General features: G+C 41.0%; 1 protein-coding gene across 1 annotated transcript in view; it reads left to right on the forward strand.

The window, feature by feature from the left end:
* The window catches only part of Fam135b (family with sequence similarity 135 member B), a 175,987-nt gene that overhangs the window by 34,454 nt on the left and 122,416 nt on the right, over positions 1-19,117 (forward strand). The window contains exon 2 of the mRNA XM_055626711.1: positions 10,281-10,360. Within this exon, the coding sequence (XP_055482686.1) occupies positions 10,281-10,360 (80 nt within the window). The remainder of the gene's footprint in view (positions 1-10,280; positions 10,361-19,117) is intronic.

Raw genomic sequence — 19,117 nt, forward strand, 5'->3', positions numbered from 1 at the left:
GTGTGTGTGTGTGTGTGTGTGTGTGTGTGTGTGTGTGTGTGTGTGTTGAGTGGAGTCTAGCAATTGCACCTTTATGCATGTCTTCTCATGCTGGTCATCATCATGATTCACAGAGGTCACATCTGGGTAGAACTATATCATTGCTTTCAGTTCTTAGCAGCTTGCTTAGTATTTTCTGGTATCATGAAAGACTATGGGAAGGAGCTTTTAGGTCAGACCCAATTTGAATCATCTGAGTCCAGTGTCCAGAATGTGTAGTGTCTTCAGCAACAGGGCCCCTCAACCCATGAGAGACAGCTAAGGATTACAGCAGTCTGTATTGTTTTACAGGTTAGTTACTTAGTGTACCATAACCAACCATTCGAAAGGAGGTTTCTTGTGTTAGCTACTGGGGTGCTTCTTGTGGGGAGCATTGTCAACCCAAGTACCTTAACCTGCATTAACATACACACACACAATGGCTCCAACTTGAGCTTTTAATGTTTGATCAGCAAGAACTTTCACCCAATGAGCTCTCTCTATGTTTATATGTATATATTATTATAATTATAATATGTATAGTATACTTTTACATAAATAGAAAATAGTATCATTCCTTGAAGCTTTATCCAACAACCTTGGGTTCTTTGTGCCTCATTTTTTCTTTTCCAAATTCATTGTCCTCCTCACTCCCCAGGTGGAGACTTATTCCTGTTTTTCCTTTGCTTACCACTTCCTAGCACTTGTCTCTGGATACTGCCCTAGTCAGCCTAACAGCTTCCTTCTCTCACCTGTGCGGGCTCATACTTTTCAGCTATGTTCTATACTCAACCCTGATTATTTAAAGTTAGTGACCTGTAGTGAGATCTATAGACCTAACAAAGGGCACAATAGTAAATGCAAGAAAAAAATAAGAACACACAGTCAGACTGTGTTTGAATCCTGACTCTATCACTGTCCCAAGAAAACTGTCTGAATATATTGCATTTTAATTTTTTAGCATGTGAAATAAAGGAATAATGATACCTTAGAGTCAGAGCAAGCATTAAATAAGTTGGTACATGTAAATTGTGGAGAACAAAACCAATACACAGGATTCACTCAAGTAATTGTAGCTAACCCTTTTAATAACAAGACATGTGGGAACAGTGCAAAGATTTGTAAGGCAAATGGGACTGGAAAGTTCGGGAATGTGGAGGATTTTCAGCTTTGATGAATGTCTGATGATGATAGCAGTGTAGATATACCTAGAGAATTAAGTTGGACCTTGCTCAAGGCGTGATACCTGCTTGAGTGTGCGCCTCACAGGAGCGGTACTGCAAATACCCATTTTCCATTTTCCGTAGTGTGTGACACAGTGATTTAATTAGCTTTAAAATTTCAGTCTTTGTATGCTTTTAATTTTGGGGAGGGTAATTGAAGTTTAAACCCAGGGTTCCAGACCCTATCCAGAAGAAATAACTCAGATTCTGAGTTCTCTGTTCATTGGCCATACATTCTTAAGGAATCTTTTCAGTTGTGAGGAATGAGGGGTATAGGCATAGTCCTTATAGGACATCTTTATAGGATGTGATGGCATTGCCCTATTAGAAGATCCTCGCCACAAGAAGTCTTACAAATTTGTGATTTAAAAAATCACATTCACATCTTGCATTATTTCAAATTAAATAACTGAGTTTCTGTAAATTTGGAGTCATTGAAAAATTTGGAAATATTATCTCTTTCACCAAAAGATCTTTCTATTGCTCCTTCCTGGAGCTCATGTAGAGCAGACCCAGCTATGAGACAAATGTTCTCATGCTTTCTAGTCACTTTGTGGACAGTAAGTTGACAGAATATATTTGATTCTCTTATTATCAGTAGGGCGCCCACAAAGACATCATGTCACCTGTTCATAGGAATCTTGGTATCTTCAGGAGCAGACAGAAGGGGGCGGGCAGCTGTTCTGTCTGTTAGCACAGGATAAGTATATAGCCAGGTGCCTAAGGAATTCACAGAAGACTCTCTCCCATTTCATCATAATGACACATAAATAGACTCCTTTTTGCTTAAAATTTAACAGTCACCTGAATCACTTTGTATTTTAGTCACCAACCATGATCACTAAAGGTAACTACCATCCCAGTTGTCCTGTTTACAGAAGAGAATGTCAAGCAGGACATTAGATGATTTACACAAGGCCATAAAGACAGTAGCAAGCTAAGCATCAGCTTTGCACTTACACACAAGACACATTTCCAGCCATGTCATCAGTCAGGCCAGAGCAAAGAATCTCCATCTTGACTCCATCATCTGTTTATTAAGAACTAAGAACTAGGCGTGGTACCACACACCTTTAATACCAGCACTTAGGGAGGCAGAGGCAGGCAGATCTACAAAGAGAGTTCAGAACAGCCAAAGTTATACAAGAAAACCTGTCTCAAAAGAACAAAACAAAGCAAAACAAAAAAGGAACTAAGTACCATCCATGCTTCTGAGTCTTATTCTACCCAGAACATCATTCCTCCCATCAGATTTACCCCAGGTGAACAACTGGAAGCAAGACAGGTTACGAGATGTGGGAAGTGTCTAACCTATGTGTTAGGAATCAATAATAGAGACACCACATTATCTTTGGAATCTGGGGTCAGACGCCACACATTGGCTAACTGTTTAGTCCTTGAAATGTGCTCTGACTATGTGAAGCTTGTACATGTGAGCGTCTTTAACCATGAATAAATGAGTGTTTAGATAAAAAGCTACATGCCGAAGACTATTTGACTTTTGGAACTAGTGGTTCCAATGTCTGCTTTTGACCTTTTCTTTACAGTGATTTTATTTCAGATCATACCATAGGGTCAGAGTGTCATTTCACAATATACTGAAATGAAAATTATTATTGCAAAATGTTTTACATCTCTGCATTTCCATCACTTGCTACTACTTCCAGACTTATGAAGGATAAATTGTGGATTCTGGGTCATGCACAGAACTATAGATACTGAGGTTGGGTTGTATAGCCATGTTGTTTACCAGGGGATGCTGTGTCATTGGGATCTTCTTCTACATGTCTAAATTTCCATCCAGTAATTCATCCCACCATCTGCCCATGTCTATTCATTGATATATCTATTGATACTTAACCATGTTAGCTTCTTGAGACTTGAAGAAGGATAGAGCATGGTTTGTCATCTTCAGCAACTTGTAGTGATGGGAATTCTTTAACCAGCTGATGAAAGATGCTAACTAGATATTACACCCTCCTCAGTGCATTTGTTAGAGCTCTAATGAAAGCAAAGGGGGAACATATAACATTTCTATTCTCTAGCTACTTTTGAGAAAGCAGAAGAAAATGCATGGCATGGAAATGATATTAGTGGTCAGAGAAAGGGTATGATGTGTTGTTTTCCTAGTAATGAATCATCCTCTTGAGAAAATGTTTCTCTGAGGTCATTCGATGATTTACACAAAAAACTAATGCCCTTCTGAAAAGTTTGTGTACATTATTTATCATGTGAACATGGATGAGTTTTTTTATCCCTAGATGTTAATTTTACTTAGTACATAAGTCATGATAAATTCATTAAATATATCCTGAAGAAACTAAAGGTCATCTGCTGTGCTTTGGATGAATGTGTAGTTCATTGTGTTATCACCCGGTAGACTCTTCAAATGAAACAAAAGTGCTAAAAAGTTTAAACATTGTTTCCTCAGGACAAATAGGCAAACCTAGAGCTTATTCTTCAACTCACACTTGCAATGTATGTGACATTAAAGATGATGGTTGATTCCTTAAAGGGAGATTCATTAAGATCAAATGCTTTTAAGAAGTTTCCAAGAGGTTTGGAACCAGTTATAAAAGAAGCCTAATTTATATAACAAATGACAATACCCTTAGATGTAGAAGAAAAGAAAACTGTGATTTCATTCTTGAGTAGAGAATCCTGGTTGCTCTCCCCAAGTTCCATGGCTTTGACATAGGGTCAGACCTTTCCAACTGCTCAGTTTTTTTTCCATGCCCAGCACTTGAGATGATGTCATTTTTCACAGAAGATTTGTAAGAACTCAAACAGGATTGCATACACACAAGTTTTTAGTACCATTCAGTCCTAGAATGGCGGTCCTTAATGAATCTTGAGCTCAGCCTCCTGCTCTGTGTACAGTGTGATAGGAAATTGATGCATAGCCCCTGGTAATGACTGAGGTGTCATATGCTCAGAAAAGAGGTCATTAGAATATGACAATCAGTTATGGTGCTGATGGGATGGATGCCAGCTCCCTTGCTGATAAGAGTTGCTGAAATGCATGGGTAAAGGCAGCACCATGCATGTGTGTGGAGGAGAGGCTGCAAGGACTTTGTTCTAAGGAGTAAGCCTACAAATATGCTCTGCCTTGTCAACAGTGCTTTATTTACTGCTAGTGCTGGAGCTGTGGTTGATGCTGCTACTGTTTTGTTACTGATGATGCTTCTGTCATTGTAACTGATTTTTCAACTGATATATAACATTTTAAAGATGGCTCCTATAGAAGTCAGATGTCCTCCTGTGACAAAGAGGAAGATAGGGCAACAAAGTGGTATTTCTGCATTGTGGTGATTAGTGGCTGTGACATCTCACAAACCCTGTAGATGCCACAGCTTTTACTTGTTAACTTGACCCAACCCAAAATCACCTGGGAAGAGAGTCTTAATGAATAGTTATCTAGATCAAGCAGACCTCTGGGCCTGTCTGTGGGAGATTGCCTTGATTGTTAATTGATGTGGGAAGACCCTCCCCTTTTGCACTATTTTGTGGGCTGGGTCCTGCATGGTAGAGTGAAAGAAACTAGCTGTGCATAAGTATAATTAACTACGGATAATTGTAGTCTCTCTCTGCTTTTCATGGTGGGTGTGAGTACCTGTCCTAGCTTCCCCTCAATCCTGGACGGTAACTTGGAATGGAAAGCCAAATAAACTCTTTCTGGCCATATATTGCTTTTGGTTAAGCTATTTGTCATAGCAACACAAATGAAACTAGGACAGTGGATGAGGCAGGCATCTTTCCATGGTGGTAACTTGTTATTCTTTCTTTTACATTTTGTAACAGTTGCTTTGGTCTATTTCCTGCTATGTAACAGAACACCTGATTCTTGAGCATTTTTTAAGGAATAAAATTATTTCTTACAGCTTTGGAGGGTTTTTATGTGGTAGGGACTCAGCTGAGTTTTTGGGCCATGCAAGGCTTCACTTTGGGAGACAATACATAAACGAGGAAGAACCAATCCGATTGTTTTTCTTTTATAGCAGAACCAATCTCAAACCATCAATTTTACAAACAATTCATTCATGAGAACTGAGCATTTTTGCTCAAATCACCTGCTTTTATTTTTGTTGCTATTGGTTTCTTAAGATAAGGGCTAGGCCTAGGGGTTGTTTCTGAGACTGATACTCCAAGCAAGGACCATGCATGGAGATAACCTAGAACCCCTGCACAGAGGTAGCCCGTGGCAGCTCAGTCTCCAAATAGGCATCCTAGTAAGGGGAACAGGGGCTGTCTCTGACATGAACTCAGTGGCTGACTCTTTGATCACCTCCACCTGAGGTGGGAGCAGCTCTACCAGGCCACAGAGGAAGACTGAAAGAGTCCTGATGAAACCTGATAGCTAGAGTCAGATGGAAGGGGAGAAGGACCTCCATTATCAGTGGATTGAGGAAGGGGCATGGCAGGAGAATGGGGAGGGAGGGAGGGTGGGATTGGGAGGGAGGGAGGGTGGGATTGGGAGGGGATGAGGATGGGGCTACAAAGTGAATAAATTGTAATAAGTGAAAAATACATTAAAAAAAAGAAAAAAATTCTAAAGGCATTGAATTTGTTTTAAATGAACAAACACTGGCATAAATGTTCTAGTTTATTTTAATACTCAAGGAATAAATATATTCTAAGCAATAATTATTTGGAATTCAAAAAAGGACAAGGCCTAGGCTAGCCTCAAAGTTCGCAATCCTCCTGTCTCATCCTTCCTAGTTCTGGGATGTACAGTCAGCCTACCACTACTTCTGGCTCCCCAGTCCCCTCTAAAATGTCCCATGAAACCACACCTGCTCATAGACAACAGTCAGCATTCTATTTCAACAGGACTTAGACAGATGACATGGAGGTACGGTGTTTCTACGACCATTTTTGTCAAAAGTGAAAAAAAAAATAAAGTCAGAGGACTCAGTACTTCCTAAGTTTGTCTGAGTCAAGTACCTGGCACCTGTGGGTCCTGACTTTACTGCAGTTGATGTAGCTTTCTGTGATGTCAGAAATGCGCAGTCATTGTGGCTGTCATACTGAACAGGGTAGTTTCTTTTTCTACACATGTACACTCACCCATATGTGAGTGTGTGTGTGTGTGTGTGTGTGTATACGCGTGTGTACATGTTTGAGTGTGTATTGACTCACATGTATAGGTTTGCTTGCATATGTAGGGCCAAAGTTAATGTCTGGAGTCCTCCTTAGTTGTTTTTCTAGCTAATTCACGAATCATGATCTCTCTTTTGTTTTATTGTATTTGATGATATTCTTTTCCTCTATATGTATGTATGTATGTATGTATGTATGTATGTATGTATGTATGTATTTATTTGATCACTTTATAGCCTGTTCCCAGCCTCCTTCCTTCTCCCCTCCCAGTCCTACTCTCAAGGCCTCCTTCCCTCATTTCCCCTTTCCTCAGAGAAAGGCAGGCCCCCAAGGGGTATCAATCCACTCTGGCACTTCAAGTCCAAGCAGGAATAAACACATCCAACCGATTGAATGAATCAATATGTACGACCCCAAAACAACTTGTATTTTTACTGTTTTGACCACTCTCTTTGCTTTATATAATGGCTGTTACAATTTAACTTCCCACAAAGAGCACACAAGGGTTCCTTTTTCAAACCTCATTTAAAGCTATTTGCCTCTTGCAATAGGCAGCTTGACATGTGACCATCTTACTGTGGTTTCATTTCTATGATAATTTCTACCTTGTGAAAACTTGTTTTTTTGTTGTTGTCTTTGGGAATATGTTTCTTCCTCTCCTTTGCCTACAGTTTTTAGTGTTTCTTAATTCTTACATTTTCACTAAGTAAACACAATAAGGGGTTTTAGCATATATACGAATCACTGTACTTTATCCACATTTAATTGGAGAGTTTTGTTGTTGTGTTATTGTTGTTGATTTGTATAAGCTCTTTACATATTATGTTTATGCACCAATTACCCGACACAGAAGACATATGATTTTTAAATATTTTCTTTCATATGAAGGATGCTCTGTATTCTGTTTATGATTTCGTCTGCTGTGCAGCAGCATTTTTTATCTGGTATGTTTCCACTTGTTTGTGTATTGCCTGTGACTTTGATGGCGGAGTAAAAGCCAGTCATTGCCAATACCACATTTGTACTGATTTGGAGTTTCCTAATTTTGAGGTATTGTGTTTACTTCTTTACTATATCCTGAGTTCCTTTTGTGAACGGTGTGGAATGGGTTTCTTATTTCATTATTTCCTTTATGGATCTACAATCTTCCCATATTATTTACTGATATCTTTCTCCCTTTTTTTTTCTGTGAATTCTTCATGTTTTTTCAAGAATGGGCTGAGCTCACTCTATATTCTTGTTTGTTCCTCTTGAATATATTCTGCTGGTCAATGACTATTTTATGTTAGTACTATTCAGTTTTGATTACTATAAATGTTTGATGTCATTGAAAACAGGAAATCTGATGTCTGCAGCTACCTGACCAATATCTTAACTCTTTAGTATGTCTGAGAGTTGTATATTTTATGTCTATTTTTTTATTTATCTGAGTATAAAAAGTATTCAGTTCTTTTCTGACTTTTTTTTTAAATTTACATATTGTTTTGAGTAAGACTGAGTGGAAGCTGAAGCTTATTTCCAGGTTTTTATTTTTTACAGAATGTGCCAACTTCCTTTGGTGAAATATTGATTTATATATTTTTTTCAAATTCTGTGTTTTTTTTAACTTTTGAATTAGGAGAATATTTTAGCATAGGTAATAAACCTTTGTCAGTTTGTAAAGGTAAAAGTTGGTGTAGGTGCCTTCTACAAAGTTATGACAAATTGGGGAATACTGAGTCATCCTTCCTAGGGGAAATGATACCCATGAGCCTCTCCTTACACTTCCTTCAACAGTTCAATACCTAACCTTGGGCTAGCTAGATGGCTCAGTGAGGCAAACGTTTGATCTCAAGAACCAACACTAAAAACCAAGTGTGGTGATGTTAACCTCAGACCTGGGAAGGTAGAGGCACAAGTTCCTAGAGCTGCCCATACACTTCCTCTTAGTAATTTGGGGCACTGATCAGCCACACACCACCACCCTGGGGTGGGCATGCTTAATGGGAAAGAAATAAACCCAAAGCACAATATTGCCAGATGCAAGTGTGTTTGCAGAATTGTTCCCTCACTCTCCCCTGCAGTCCGAATGTCAGATGTGGCTATTGATTGCAGCCAAATTCGTGTCTGTGAGTAAGCACAAGGGAGATGCAAGCTTTGAATCTGAGGTTAACAAATTAGTTAGCAAGTAGGTGAGCCTACAAGGATGGAATTGAGAAGTAATGAATACAGTCTACGTGAGATTTGCGAATGTCTTCTCCTTCACTGCAGCTTCAACTGGGATCCCCAGCTGCATGTGTCACAGGACAGAAGTGTTTCATTTTAATGAAATCGGAGTCATCCTCTTTGCTTTTATAGGCCCTGCTTTGGATTCAGGGTCTAAGAATTTGTCTTGTATTTGGAGCATATTGAAAAGCTGTTCTAAATACAGTATAGGCTGGCACATTATTTTAAATTGAAAGTAGGTTTTTTTTTTTTTTCATACAATATATTCTGTTCATGCTTTTCCCTACCTCTGCTCCTCCTAGCTCTTCCTCAGCCTTCCTCCTATCCGGGTCCATCCCCTTGCTGTCTCTCATTAGAAAACAAATAGGTTTCAAAGCGATAATAATAAAACATAACAGGATAAAACAATCAAATAAAAAAACCTGAATAGGACAAACAAACAGAAATAAAAGAACCCCCTCCCCAAATGTCACAAGAAACAGATATAGCTGCAGAGACCCACTTGTTTCTTTGTGAATCCCATAAAAACACAAAACTGGAAAATTTGAAGCCATTATAAATACCTAAGTAAAATGGAAAAATTAAAATTAAAAACAAAGCTCTCACAGGACATTATTAGATCAAGAACCTCAAAAGCTGCCACTGAGTTCTTTTTCTGTTAGCCAACTTCTGCTGGGCATTCACCCTATGGTTAAGATTAGTTTTTTCTGCCAGTGAAATTATCTTGGATAAAACTAATTTTTCATTTACATGTAGCTAACAAAATGGCTTCTGTATGAGGAATGGGAGCCTGTGTCCACTTCTCCTTTCAGGTCTAGGACCCCATCTGGTGCAGACCCTGTGCGTGCTGCATCAGCCTCTGGGAGTTCATATGCGCAATGGTCGAGCTGTATGCAAAAGGCCTTGTTTCCTTGGTGATATCCATTTCCTCTGGCCCTTAAGCTGTTTCTATCTCATGCTTCTTCTTTGTTGGGTTTCCCTGAGCACCGAGGGGAGGCTTTGATGGAGACACTCCATTTAGGGCTGAGTGTTCTGAGATCTCTCACTCTATGCATATTGTCTGGCTGTGGGTCTCTGTATTTGTTCCCATCTGCTGCAGGAGGAAGCTTCTCTAATGATAGCTAAGTGGGGGCTGGGACACACAGGGGAGGTTACTGAGAGCTTGGTAGTCTGCATAGGAGTACCAAATGTGGTCATGATGGAACAAAAATGCGGTAAGACAAATACACTGGGAAATGTGCTTAGCAGTATACACAGAAATGAAAACCCAGCTTCAAGGAGGTATGTGAAAGAGGGGTGTGCAAACATAAGCACACACATGTACACATTTTACAAATCAGCAAGTCATTCCGTATATGGATTTTCAGTTCTACCTTGTGTTATCTTTCTGTGACAGTTGTTTTCTCTAAACTAAACAAGCAAATGAAAAGCAACCAAAAAATGTGTTTACATTTGATTGTCACATGACCCATTCATTCCTTTTCTGTATTGGCATCAACTCCAAAATTGCTCAGTCTTATGTGATCTCAAATGATGCAATTCCCTGCCTCTGTGCCTTGTCCCTTATCCTTCAACTGCTCGAATAAAATGCAGTCTTTTTTGGTTTCAGAGAATTGCATGGTCATCTAGGACCTTCAGTGGTCTCTTATGGCTTTCCATAATTAAATCTTGATAGTTTTAGAAGTCATATTAAGAAGTCATATCCTCATGGCCTGGTTTCTGTTCTTTCCTTAGGTATTATCAGATCCGAGTGGCCCTGAAAGTGTCATCAAGAATTCCCCACAGACTGAGTGCTTCCATCATTGGGCAGTCAGGTGAGTAGAGAGCAGAGCTCCCGCCTCAGGGTTACCCATCATGTGTCTTTGTGTGTTATGGTCTAGCAGAATACAGTGCAGGTCTCACTGTCAACCCTTGGACCAGTGAGTGCTGGAAAGGCCGACTCTTTATTGGAAGTAGCCCAGTGTCAACCTTGTTGTTAAGGACACTGGACTGAAGAAAGCTCTCTCAGGAGTGGCTAGTAGCTGGGGGAAACTAACTGTAGCAGGTTGGCTGAAGTCACACCCTGGATGAAATGGATGAGAAACAGAATCCAGAAGATAGGCAAGGAGAAGGCTTGGCGTTAGGGGACCAACTAAGTAAGCAGTTGTGCTGGCACTTTCTACGCACAATAGTGTAACTTAATGTCATCACTCTGTAAAGGATGGTGGCCCCTCAGAGTCTGTATGGGATGTATCCAGACGTTAAATACACAAAGGAGATTTATTACCTTGAAGGTGCAATTAGAGATGGGGAGGCTGCCTCTGGATTGGGTAGAGGCAGACAGCAAGCAGCCATCAGCAACAGGCAGCAGCAGCAGCAGCAGCAGTAGCAGCAGCAGCAGCAGCAGCAGTAGCGGTTTTTGCAGGAGTGAATTTTTACAGAAATAAAGGAGGAGTCTGTGGTAAGCTGAGTTGGTGAGTCTTGATTGGTCTGGTTAGCCAATAGAGCCAAATATTGACTTTTGATTGTTAGACCTTGGTGTTCTGTTTCAGGAATGAGTCAGTGGCCAAATAAGAGAATGGACCTTGGGGGGTAGCTTTAGCAATGCAATCTAATGGTTTTTAGCAAGGGAGAAAGAAAAGGGGAATAGGGAAAAACCCTTCAGTGTCACATTTGCCATGCTCAGGCCTGTAAAAGAACCCTTCACATCCAGTGTAAAAGGAGTACCAAGCAAAGCCCAGGTCCTAATTTTGATGCTGGAGAGCTAAGCGGAAACCCCAGGCTTTAAGGAGCCAGTCTGTTAGAGCTGAGGGAGAACTACGGAATCTCACAAACAGGAAATACATGTGAAAGACTAGCTAGCAGAAGTACAGGGCAGTCTGGGAGCAAACCTGGCAGAACCACACATTCTAGCAAGTCTCAAAAGAAATGATCCTGCTTTCGGGCCAGAGGAAGAGAAAGGAGGGGGTTGGAAAGGAAAACGATGGAGCACCTGTTCACCATTAGCTAAGAGTGACCCTGATGGTCAGAAACAAGATGTAGAAGAGTGTTGGTCCTAGTCACACTTCATCAAACTCATTTGGAATGGGTGACAGCAAAATGGTGAGTCAAGCCACATGCCATTGAGGCCACGCAAGCGAGCAGTATAGACACAGAGTCAAGGCTTGAGACTGTTCCTCTAACTCATGGCCTAAAGAGAAAGATTCAGCTGGCTCACTGCCTCTTCGGAAAGTCTGAGCTGAGCAGGTGTTAGCTATCAGGTAAGTCACCGTGTTCTCAAGATGTTCCTCTTGTCCAGTCCCCTCTGTTGGGAGTAGATTGCGCATCTTCGATGAGGAAAGGAGGCTTCCTACTCTCCCACAATCTATACTTTGCCCAATAAAGATTCCATGTAATTTAGGAACCATTTCCCTCCTTCCTATCCTGTACCGTGTTCCATGTTCCTTCCTTCCCTACCTTAAAGGTCCATGGCATCCACTAAGGCAGCAATATCCTTGGCCCCTGCTTTGGGTAAACTGACTGTACGATCCAAGGTAAATGATCAACACTTTGACTTTATTTCTTCACTTGAGACAGGAAGACAGAAATTCACCTCCATGGCATCTTTCTCTTTTTGTGGCGATGATATACAGCAAACATGTTTTGTAGAGATGATAACGACGAGTGTGTTGTGATGGGAGCTGCCATAAAATAAAGGTCCAAGTGTCTGCTCTATGAGTGGTCGTAAGTCAGTGTGAAGAGCCAAGGTCTCATTCTTAGAGTCAGAGCGAAATTCTCGGGGAGAGGTGGGTGTGAAAGTCAATGGTGACAGTTATTTGAAGAGCAGTGTGGACTTGGTCTATTACCTCTCTGAGATTCTTGGCAGCTGAACTCAGCTCCTGTCATTGATGCACGTTCTCTGGAGCAGGTGGTCTCAGCAGTGAGCACAGGGGCTGCTGGGCATGCAGGAGCATTTGGAGTCCACAGAGAAAGAACTGATTGAGATGGTGCTGCAATGACAAAGGAAGCCAACAAGAAATGCAATTTTAGGTTCAAGCTCTTTTTCCTTTCTGGTTTGTTTGTCAGGGTGATGACTGTGACACAGTTCTCATGCCCTTGAGTCCTGCATGCAAGTGCCATGTAGTGCAGACTGCCAAGTATGCTAGCAATACCTTATAATCAGATGGTTTCATGGGTGAAGAAATACAGTGTGTATTTATTTCTCCTTCAAGGTGAATTTTCTAGTTATAACACATCCTCTGAATGCCTACATTTTAAATCATTTTACAATTTGGTGCATAAAACAGGGGCCTACGCTGCTTGATTTTTCAAGAGGGCTGAGCTTTCCAGCTTTAAAGATGCCCTAGTGTTATCTGAGGCTCAGCTGGGATGGGACACTCAAGACTTTTTCACCTATAGGTCTGATCCCTTAGCTCATTGCTTAAAGGGTAGCTAAGTTCTGCATCTAGTCGGAATATCAAACTATTTTACATGGTAGTTTCATCGCTAGGAGATAAAATAAAGAGGATTCTGCATTGCTTCCTGGCTATGTGTGAAACTGGTAAAGGGGTTTTCTCATGGCTGTCTATTTTTACCTGGAAAGAAATATACCCCATTCCTTCTTGTAATACACCCCTTTAAATCCCTATGTTGAGAGGTCACTTACAACCATGATTACAGACAATCATCTAAACATACTTTCCATCACTTGAAGTTATTTCTGCATAAAAAAATAGTAAATATAATAAGTACTTTGAAAACAAAGTATGAGGGAACTAAAAAAAATTAATCCAGGAATGTCAAAGTAGGGACAATGATATCTTCAGCAGTCATTAATTGATTTGACTTGTCAATGTAGTTTAATTTAATTTGTTCTTTTGTTCTAACTGTCTTTAATGTGGTCATAGACAAAGCTTACTGAGTCTAGGGAAGCAGGATTCAGTAGAACAGAGTGTCACGGGCACTGAGATGCCCATATTCCAATCTTTCTTCCCCACCTCCAAGACATGTGAACTCCTAAGTTATTTAAGCAAAATCTTTCCTATTTTGTTTATTTTATTTTGTTTGTTTGTTTTAATTTTTTATTAATTACACTTTATTCATTTTGTATCCCCCCATAAGCCCCTCCCTCCTCCCCTCCCGATCCCAACCTCCCTCCCCTTTCTGCATGCATGCCACTCCCCAAGTCCACTGATAGGGGAGGTTCTCCTCTCCTTTCTGATCTTAGTCTATCAGTTCTCAGCCAATTTTTATTTTGTTTTTGAAGACAGGGTTTCTCTGTGTAGACTTGGCTGTCCTGAACTTGCTCTGTAGAGCAGACTGGCATGTGCTACTGCACCTGGCTATTACTGAAGCAATTTTATTTCCATTTCTTTATTTATAATTTGGGATCAGTGGGTGATACTTACCTTACAGGTTATGGTATGGGCCAAAATTCTGTTAGAAAGCAGCTGGGCTCAGAGAAAGCTTAGAATAATTCATTGTTCAATAGGGTGTGAAGCTATGATGCATAGTGTAAGTGTTTGCTTAAGAATATTTTCCTTTGTGCAGAATCTTGGCCATACCCCTGTGGATACTGGTGTTCATATCAGGTGGTCTCACAGACATCTTATGAGTTAAAAGTGGTGAGAATAATACAGTAGAGATAGAATTTCCAGACCTGTGATGGAGCAAATAGCTAAGCAGGAAAAGGGCAGCTTGGTAGTTCTCACAGTGTGGGGCCTGAAAGGTCAAGGCCTAAGATGAGGGTATGGATGAATGATCAGGCAGAGGCCACAGTTTTCAGCCCCACAAGCACTGGAATTTGAATGGGACCTGGATTATTCATGTTTGGATAGATTAAATTCAGTGCATTGATAAGAACTGGGACAAATAAAGAAAAAAGGCAGACCTTCTGGATTTGTACTACATAATGGAGAGATGTTTTGTCTGAAAAGCACAAAAGGATGAATGGAAATATTTCTAACACATGAACCTAGTGCTGCTCAACTGCACAGGGTTTTCAGAAATTTAACACTCAGGCCCCTCCCAGGCCCTTCTCAGGCCCCTCCCAGGCCTCTCCCAGACCCCTCTCAGGCCCTGCCTAGGCTCCATGGCGCTTTTTGTCCCATCATGGGTCTCGGAACTCTACTGTTTTACTGTCATTCTGTCTTCTTCAAGCTTGCTGGTTCTTTAGTAAGTGTTACACAGAAGCACATTTTATTGGTTCCGATGGCTTCAATGAAGATTCTGTAGGTACAAAACAACGTCACATCAAATTCCATAAGAGATTTTCATGGTTATTTCCTGTGCTCCGTGTGCATAACCTGTGTGTCCTTGCACTACCTGTCATAACACTTTTCAAAAAGTAATTTGAGAAGATATTTCTCTGGAGAGGGGTGATTTCTTCTCATCTGGGTCAGCTGAGCACCTCCTTGAGTGGACTGTGACAAGCTCTGAGCTCATACCCATTAGGAACAGTCCTTCCCTCGGGCATTTTAAAAGATCCCAGTGTCAGAAAAGCGACAGGTACTTGATCAGGTGACAACTCTAACCATATTAGACATGCTCACAGGCATTGAGTATAGGGTACAAAGAGGGACATGTCTGTGTGCATGTAAGGACCCTGGGAAGTTCGGACCTAGCATTAGGGTCTCTGTTATCACCAGAATAGGATCAGAATAGGACCAGAACAAGTGACTATCTAGGGCATCCCTCAGATGTTCTAAAATCTAAAAGAGAATAAAGACTCCCCATGCTATATCTCCATTCTGCTTTTGATGTAGGTAAGACTGGGAAATCATTAGATGAAGGTATACGGCTACCGGAGAGGCATGTTGTACCTGCATCAGACCCTGGATTTACCCATGTTACAATCCCATTCACCCAACACAAAGGTTTTCAACCTCCAAGATTTGAGAGCCTGATGGTTGGACTGCTGTTCCATGATTGACATGTAATAAAAGAAAAGGCTTAGGCAGATTTTAGTCTTTCACCAATAAAGCATCTTACCATGGGTTTAATGAAAGCTCACGAATGGAGGCAACACACAAGTGTTCCTAAGGCAGAGCTGAATCAGGTGTGAGACAGTGAGAATGGCAATGTGGGCACAGACAGGCAAAGGTTTGACAGGAGTAGTTGTGATGTAGACATCCCTTATGGCAGTTAGCTTGCCATGAATTCCTTAAGATGTTTAACCATCCATGTAAATGGCAGGATGTGCTATCTTGTCTTCTTCCTTTCATAATAAGGTCTACCAGCCTTATTATGTGCCTTACCTATGTCAAGCTAGATATGCATAAAAATAATGAAATACACCCTGGAAGCCATTTTTTTTTCTCATGTAATGGGGACTCTCAGAAATCTCACTGGTTCCTACACTACTGTAAATGAATACTAATTTCACTGTTCTTAGTAGGTAAGACATGGTATTTACACATTCATAATTGATTTGAATACATAATGCATAGTTTTGTAAACATATAAATGCCTTTTGCATTAGCCATAGTCTTTAGAGTAATAGAGTAATATACATTGAAAAGGAGATTTATTAGATTAATTTGCATGATGCATGCTGGGTAGTTCAACAATGGGCGTCTGCACACTAGAAAGCCTGAGAACTTGGTAACTGCCCAGTCCACAGCATTGCATGATATATCAGCTGTCCCCAGTACCTATGGCACTGAAGGCCAGGAGGATACCAGGATACCAGGGTCTTGAGTCCATTTTGTTAGGTCAAAAAGCTTGGTATCCAATGTCAGTGGCAGATGGTAACACTCTTGACAACCACACAGTGAATGCACTCAACACTAGGGGGTTTGGGGCTCTAGAAAAAAAGCAACTGGTTTTCCTTTCAGAGCTGTTTACATGGGGGCTGACTCCAAGATTGATCTCTCCCATCTCAGTTAATCCTTCCAGGAAATTTCAGCTCTACCCAGAGACATTTTACTTACTTGATTCCAGATCCAGTCAAACTGACAATCAAGATTAGACATCACATCTATACATAAAAATTTAGACACATGTGAGTGCTTGTGTCTATGTGTGTGTGCAGAAAGAGCTGATCACAATTTATCTTTCTAAAATATTACCTGTGTCTACAAAATCAAAACAACATTTTTCTGCGTTCAACAAACTGCTCAGCTGCCTCTCAGAAACCATAAAAACTAAACAAAAGAAGATTGGAGAGTAACTGAAATGTGAGAATTAAGGTATTTCGGGAAAGCAGGAACCTAGATAGAAGACATTTTAAAAATCCAATTATGCTATTTCAAAGCATATCTTTTCTGAGTTCAGGGTTTCAGTTAGCATGTCCAGAACAATGGAAAGATTTTAAGGATTCTTAACCTTCTGTATTTACCTTCATAAAAAGGTTCTGTTTAATAAATTCTCTTGTTTTTTTCTTCCTCTTCAGAAGGTAAAGAAAAGCAAAAAGCTGTTTCCCTTGGGACTGATCAATTAGGGCAGAAGGCAGACTTAGTAGAGAGGTGCCTATCAAAGTGTATTGAGGCTGTGGAAAATGATTAGGTTAAGAACAGGCATCTGCTGCTGTCTGCTCATCAAAGCAAAGGGAAAGATAGCAGAGTAAATTGTGGAAATGTACAAAATTTGCCGTGATTAGTTTTTGTAATGTTTTGAGAGGTAATTTCCATTTCCACTAAGTGGAAGCACTTAAGAGCTCACAGTGTAGGGGCGGGGAGAGACATTTATTTCTCAAATGAATCAATCTAATTTCTTTTCATGGTCCATTAAAGTGCACCTAAATATCAAATATCCCTGTTTTCGTGTAGAATGCTAAGCAGGTAAAACACTCTTAACTCTCAAGCTCTGATCCATCTGGGGTCTGAGTACAGCCAGCTCAGGGGAGACAGATTAGCTGCCTATTTTAAGTCCTGGAAATTCAAAAAGGTATTACAAACCATTACCATACTCAGCTGCAGCCAAGTCCCACAGGCAGCTTGGAGGTGACAATGGCTTGGGGGTTTCCTTACCTTTGCCCCTAAGCACTGGGAGAACCTGCTATGCCAGCTGCCCAAGGATTCAGCTTCCTTTGTGTCAAGTTAACATCTCACTGCGTTTTGCTCTTTGGATGCATTTAAAAGCTGCCTGGGTTCAGGGCCTGCTTCAGGAGTTTTCGGTACATCATCGGCTACTCCACCTGCTTTGACTGACAGCTGTCCCGCTTATGGTGTCCATTCCATTTTTGATGTCAACCCCTTTCTTTCCAGGGTTACATTTTGCTCCACTAGATAAGCAGAAATATAGCCTATAGTCCCCATGAGCAGGATGTACAAGGGTGATCATCTCTATAAACAAGCATCGATGGCCCTCACCTCAGTGTCCTTCACACGATTCGTAAAAGTCATGTCTAAAAGTCAGATCCCTCTCACATGCACCTGTTCCTACTCCCGCACCACATCTGCCCTACTGAAGCTAGTTTTCTATCACTAGAAGCCTTGTCTTTACTTTGGAAGACCACGTGGAGGACAGAATTTGTTCTAAGAACTGAACTTTCCAGTAAATTTGCATCTCACTACCTTGCTTCCCTAATACAAATTCTGTAGTGGGCCAGTAGTTATTAACACAGAAGCTTGGAGACTCAGCTCCTGTGCCTCTAGAAGATAGAAATGGGACGCGAAGCACAGGCTAGAAGCCTGTAGAATGTGCCAGGCATACTTTTCTTTCTTTCTTTCCCTCCAGCTTCCCACTACCACTGGTGACCTCATTAAAGGCAAACTCTTTAAAAATTGTTGACACCCACATCCCTGCCTTGTTACCAACAGTGTCTGGAAACCTTTAGGCACAGAGGGCTAGTAGTTGCCAGACCTGACTCATACCAACCCTGTGCCATGGCGTTGGTATATCTCTCTATATGTAGAGTAATCATTAGGAAAGAGCCCGGAGAGCCAAAGATTGATTAAATTGGTATAAGTAGCTGATAGATTTCTTGGGAGTTCAAATATTCACATGCATGTACTACGTAAGATATCATATCTGTATATAACCTTTGTACCTCATCAAACAGAGACAGTCTCTCTGACACACATGCTGTCGATTTTTTCATGGTGCCTGCTGGAACTCAGATTTTTAGTTCCTCAAAATTGGATGTGTGTGAGGGACTGTTGATGTGCAGTGCAGTGATACTTGGACATTTGCTGTGAGTGGGAAGAAAAGTGGTGCTGAGTGTTAGAGGTGGGGGTTCAGGAGGAGAGAGACCCAGGGTCCTAGGGGTCAAGGAAAAAGCCCCTTCCTTCTGAGAGAAACTCCCTTCTGTGAGGTACATCTGATGCTGGTTCCCAAGGTCAGCATGACCAACTCCCTCTGTTTGGAAAATGAGGAGGGTCCCTCAGTAGGTCTTTATGACATCAGATATCCCTGTTCTGTCCATGTATACTCACTGAGGGAGCCTCCACATCCTTTAGCATAATCCTCATCTGGGGACTATGGCCTGGACTTGCAGTAGAAAGGCCTACATAAACTATACCACATTTAGCAAAGGGACCTAGACAGAAATCGAGGGAACTGGGCAGGGTCCTTTGAGCCTGTGTCCAAAGATTGAGCATACGGTTTTAAAGAACTTACCTCAGTGACAGGTGAGAACAGTCAAGGATAGAGTCTTCAGAAACAAGTGCCTA

This window comes from Psammomys obesus, unplaced genomic scaffold (assembly GCF_907164565.1).
Source record: "Psammomys obesus unplaced genomic scaffold, mPsaObe1.curated_primary_1811, whole genome shotgun sequence".
In the NCBI taxonomy this organism is placed as follows: domain Eukaryota; kingdom Metazoa; phylum Chordata; class Mammalia; order Rodentia; family Muridae; genus Psammomys; species Psammomys obesus.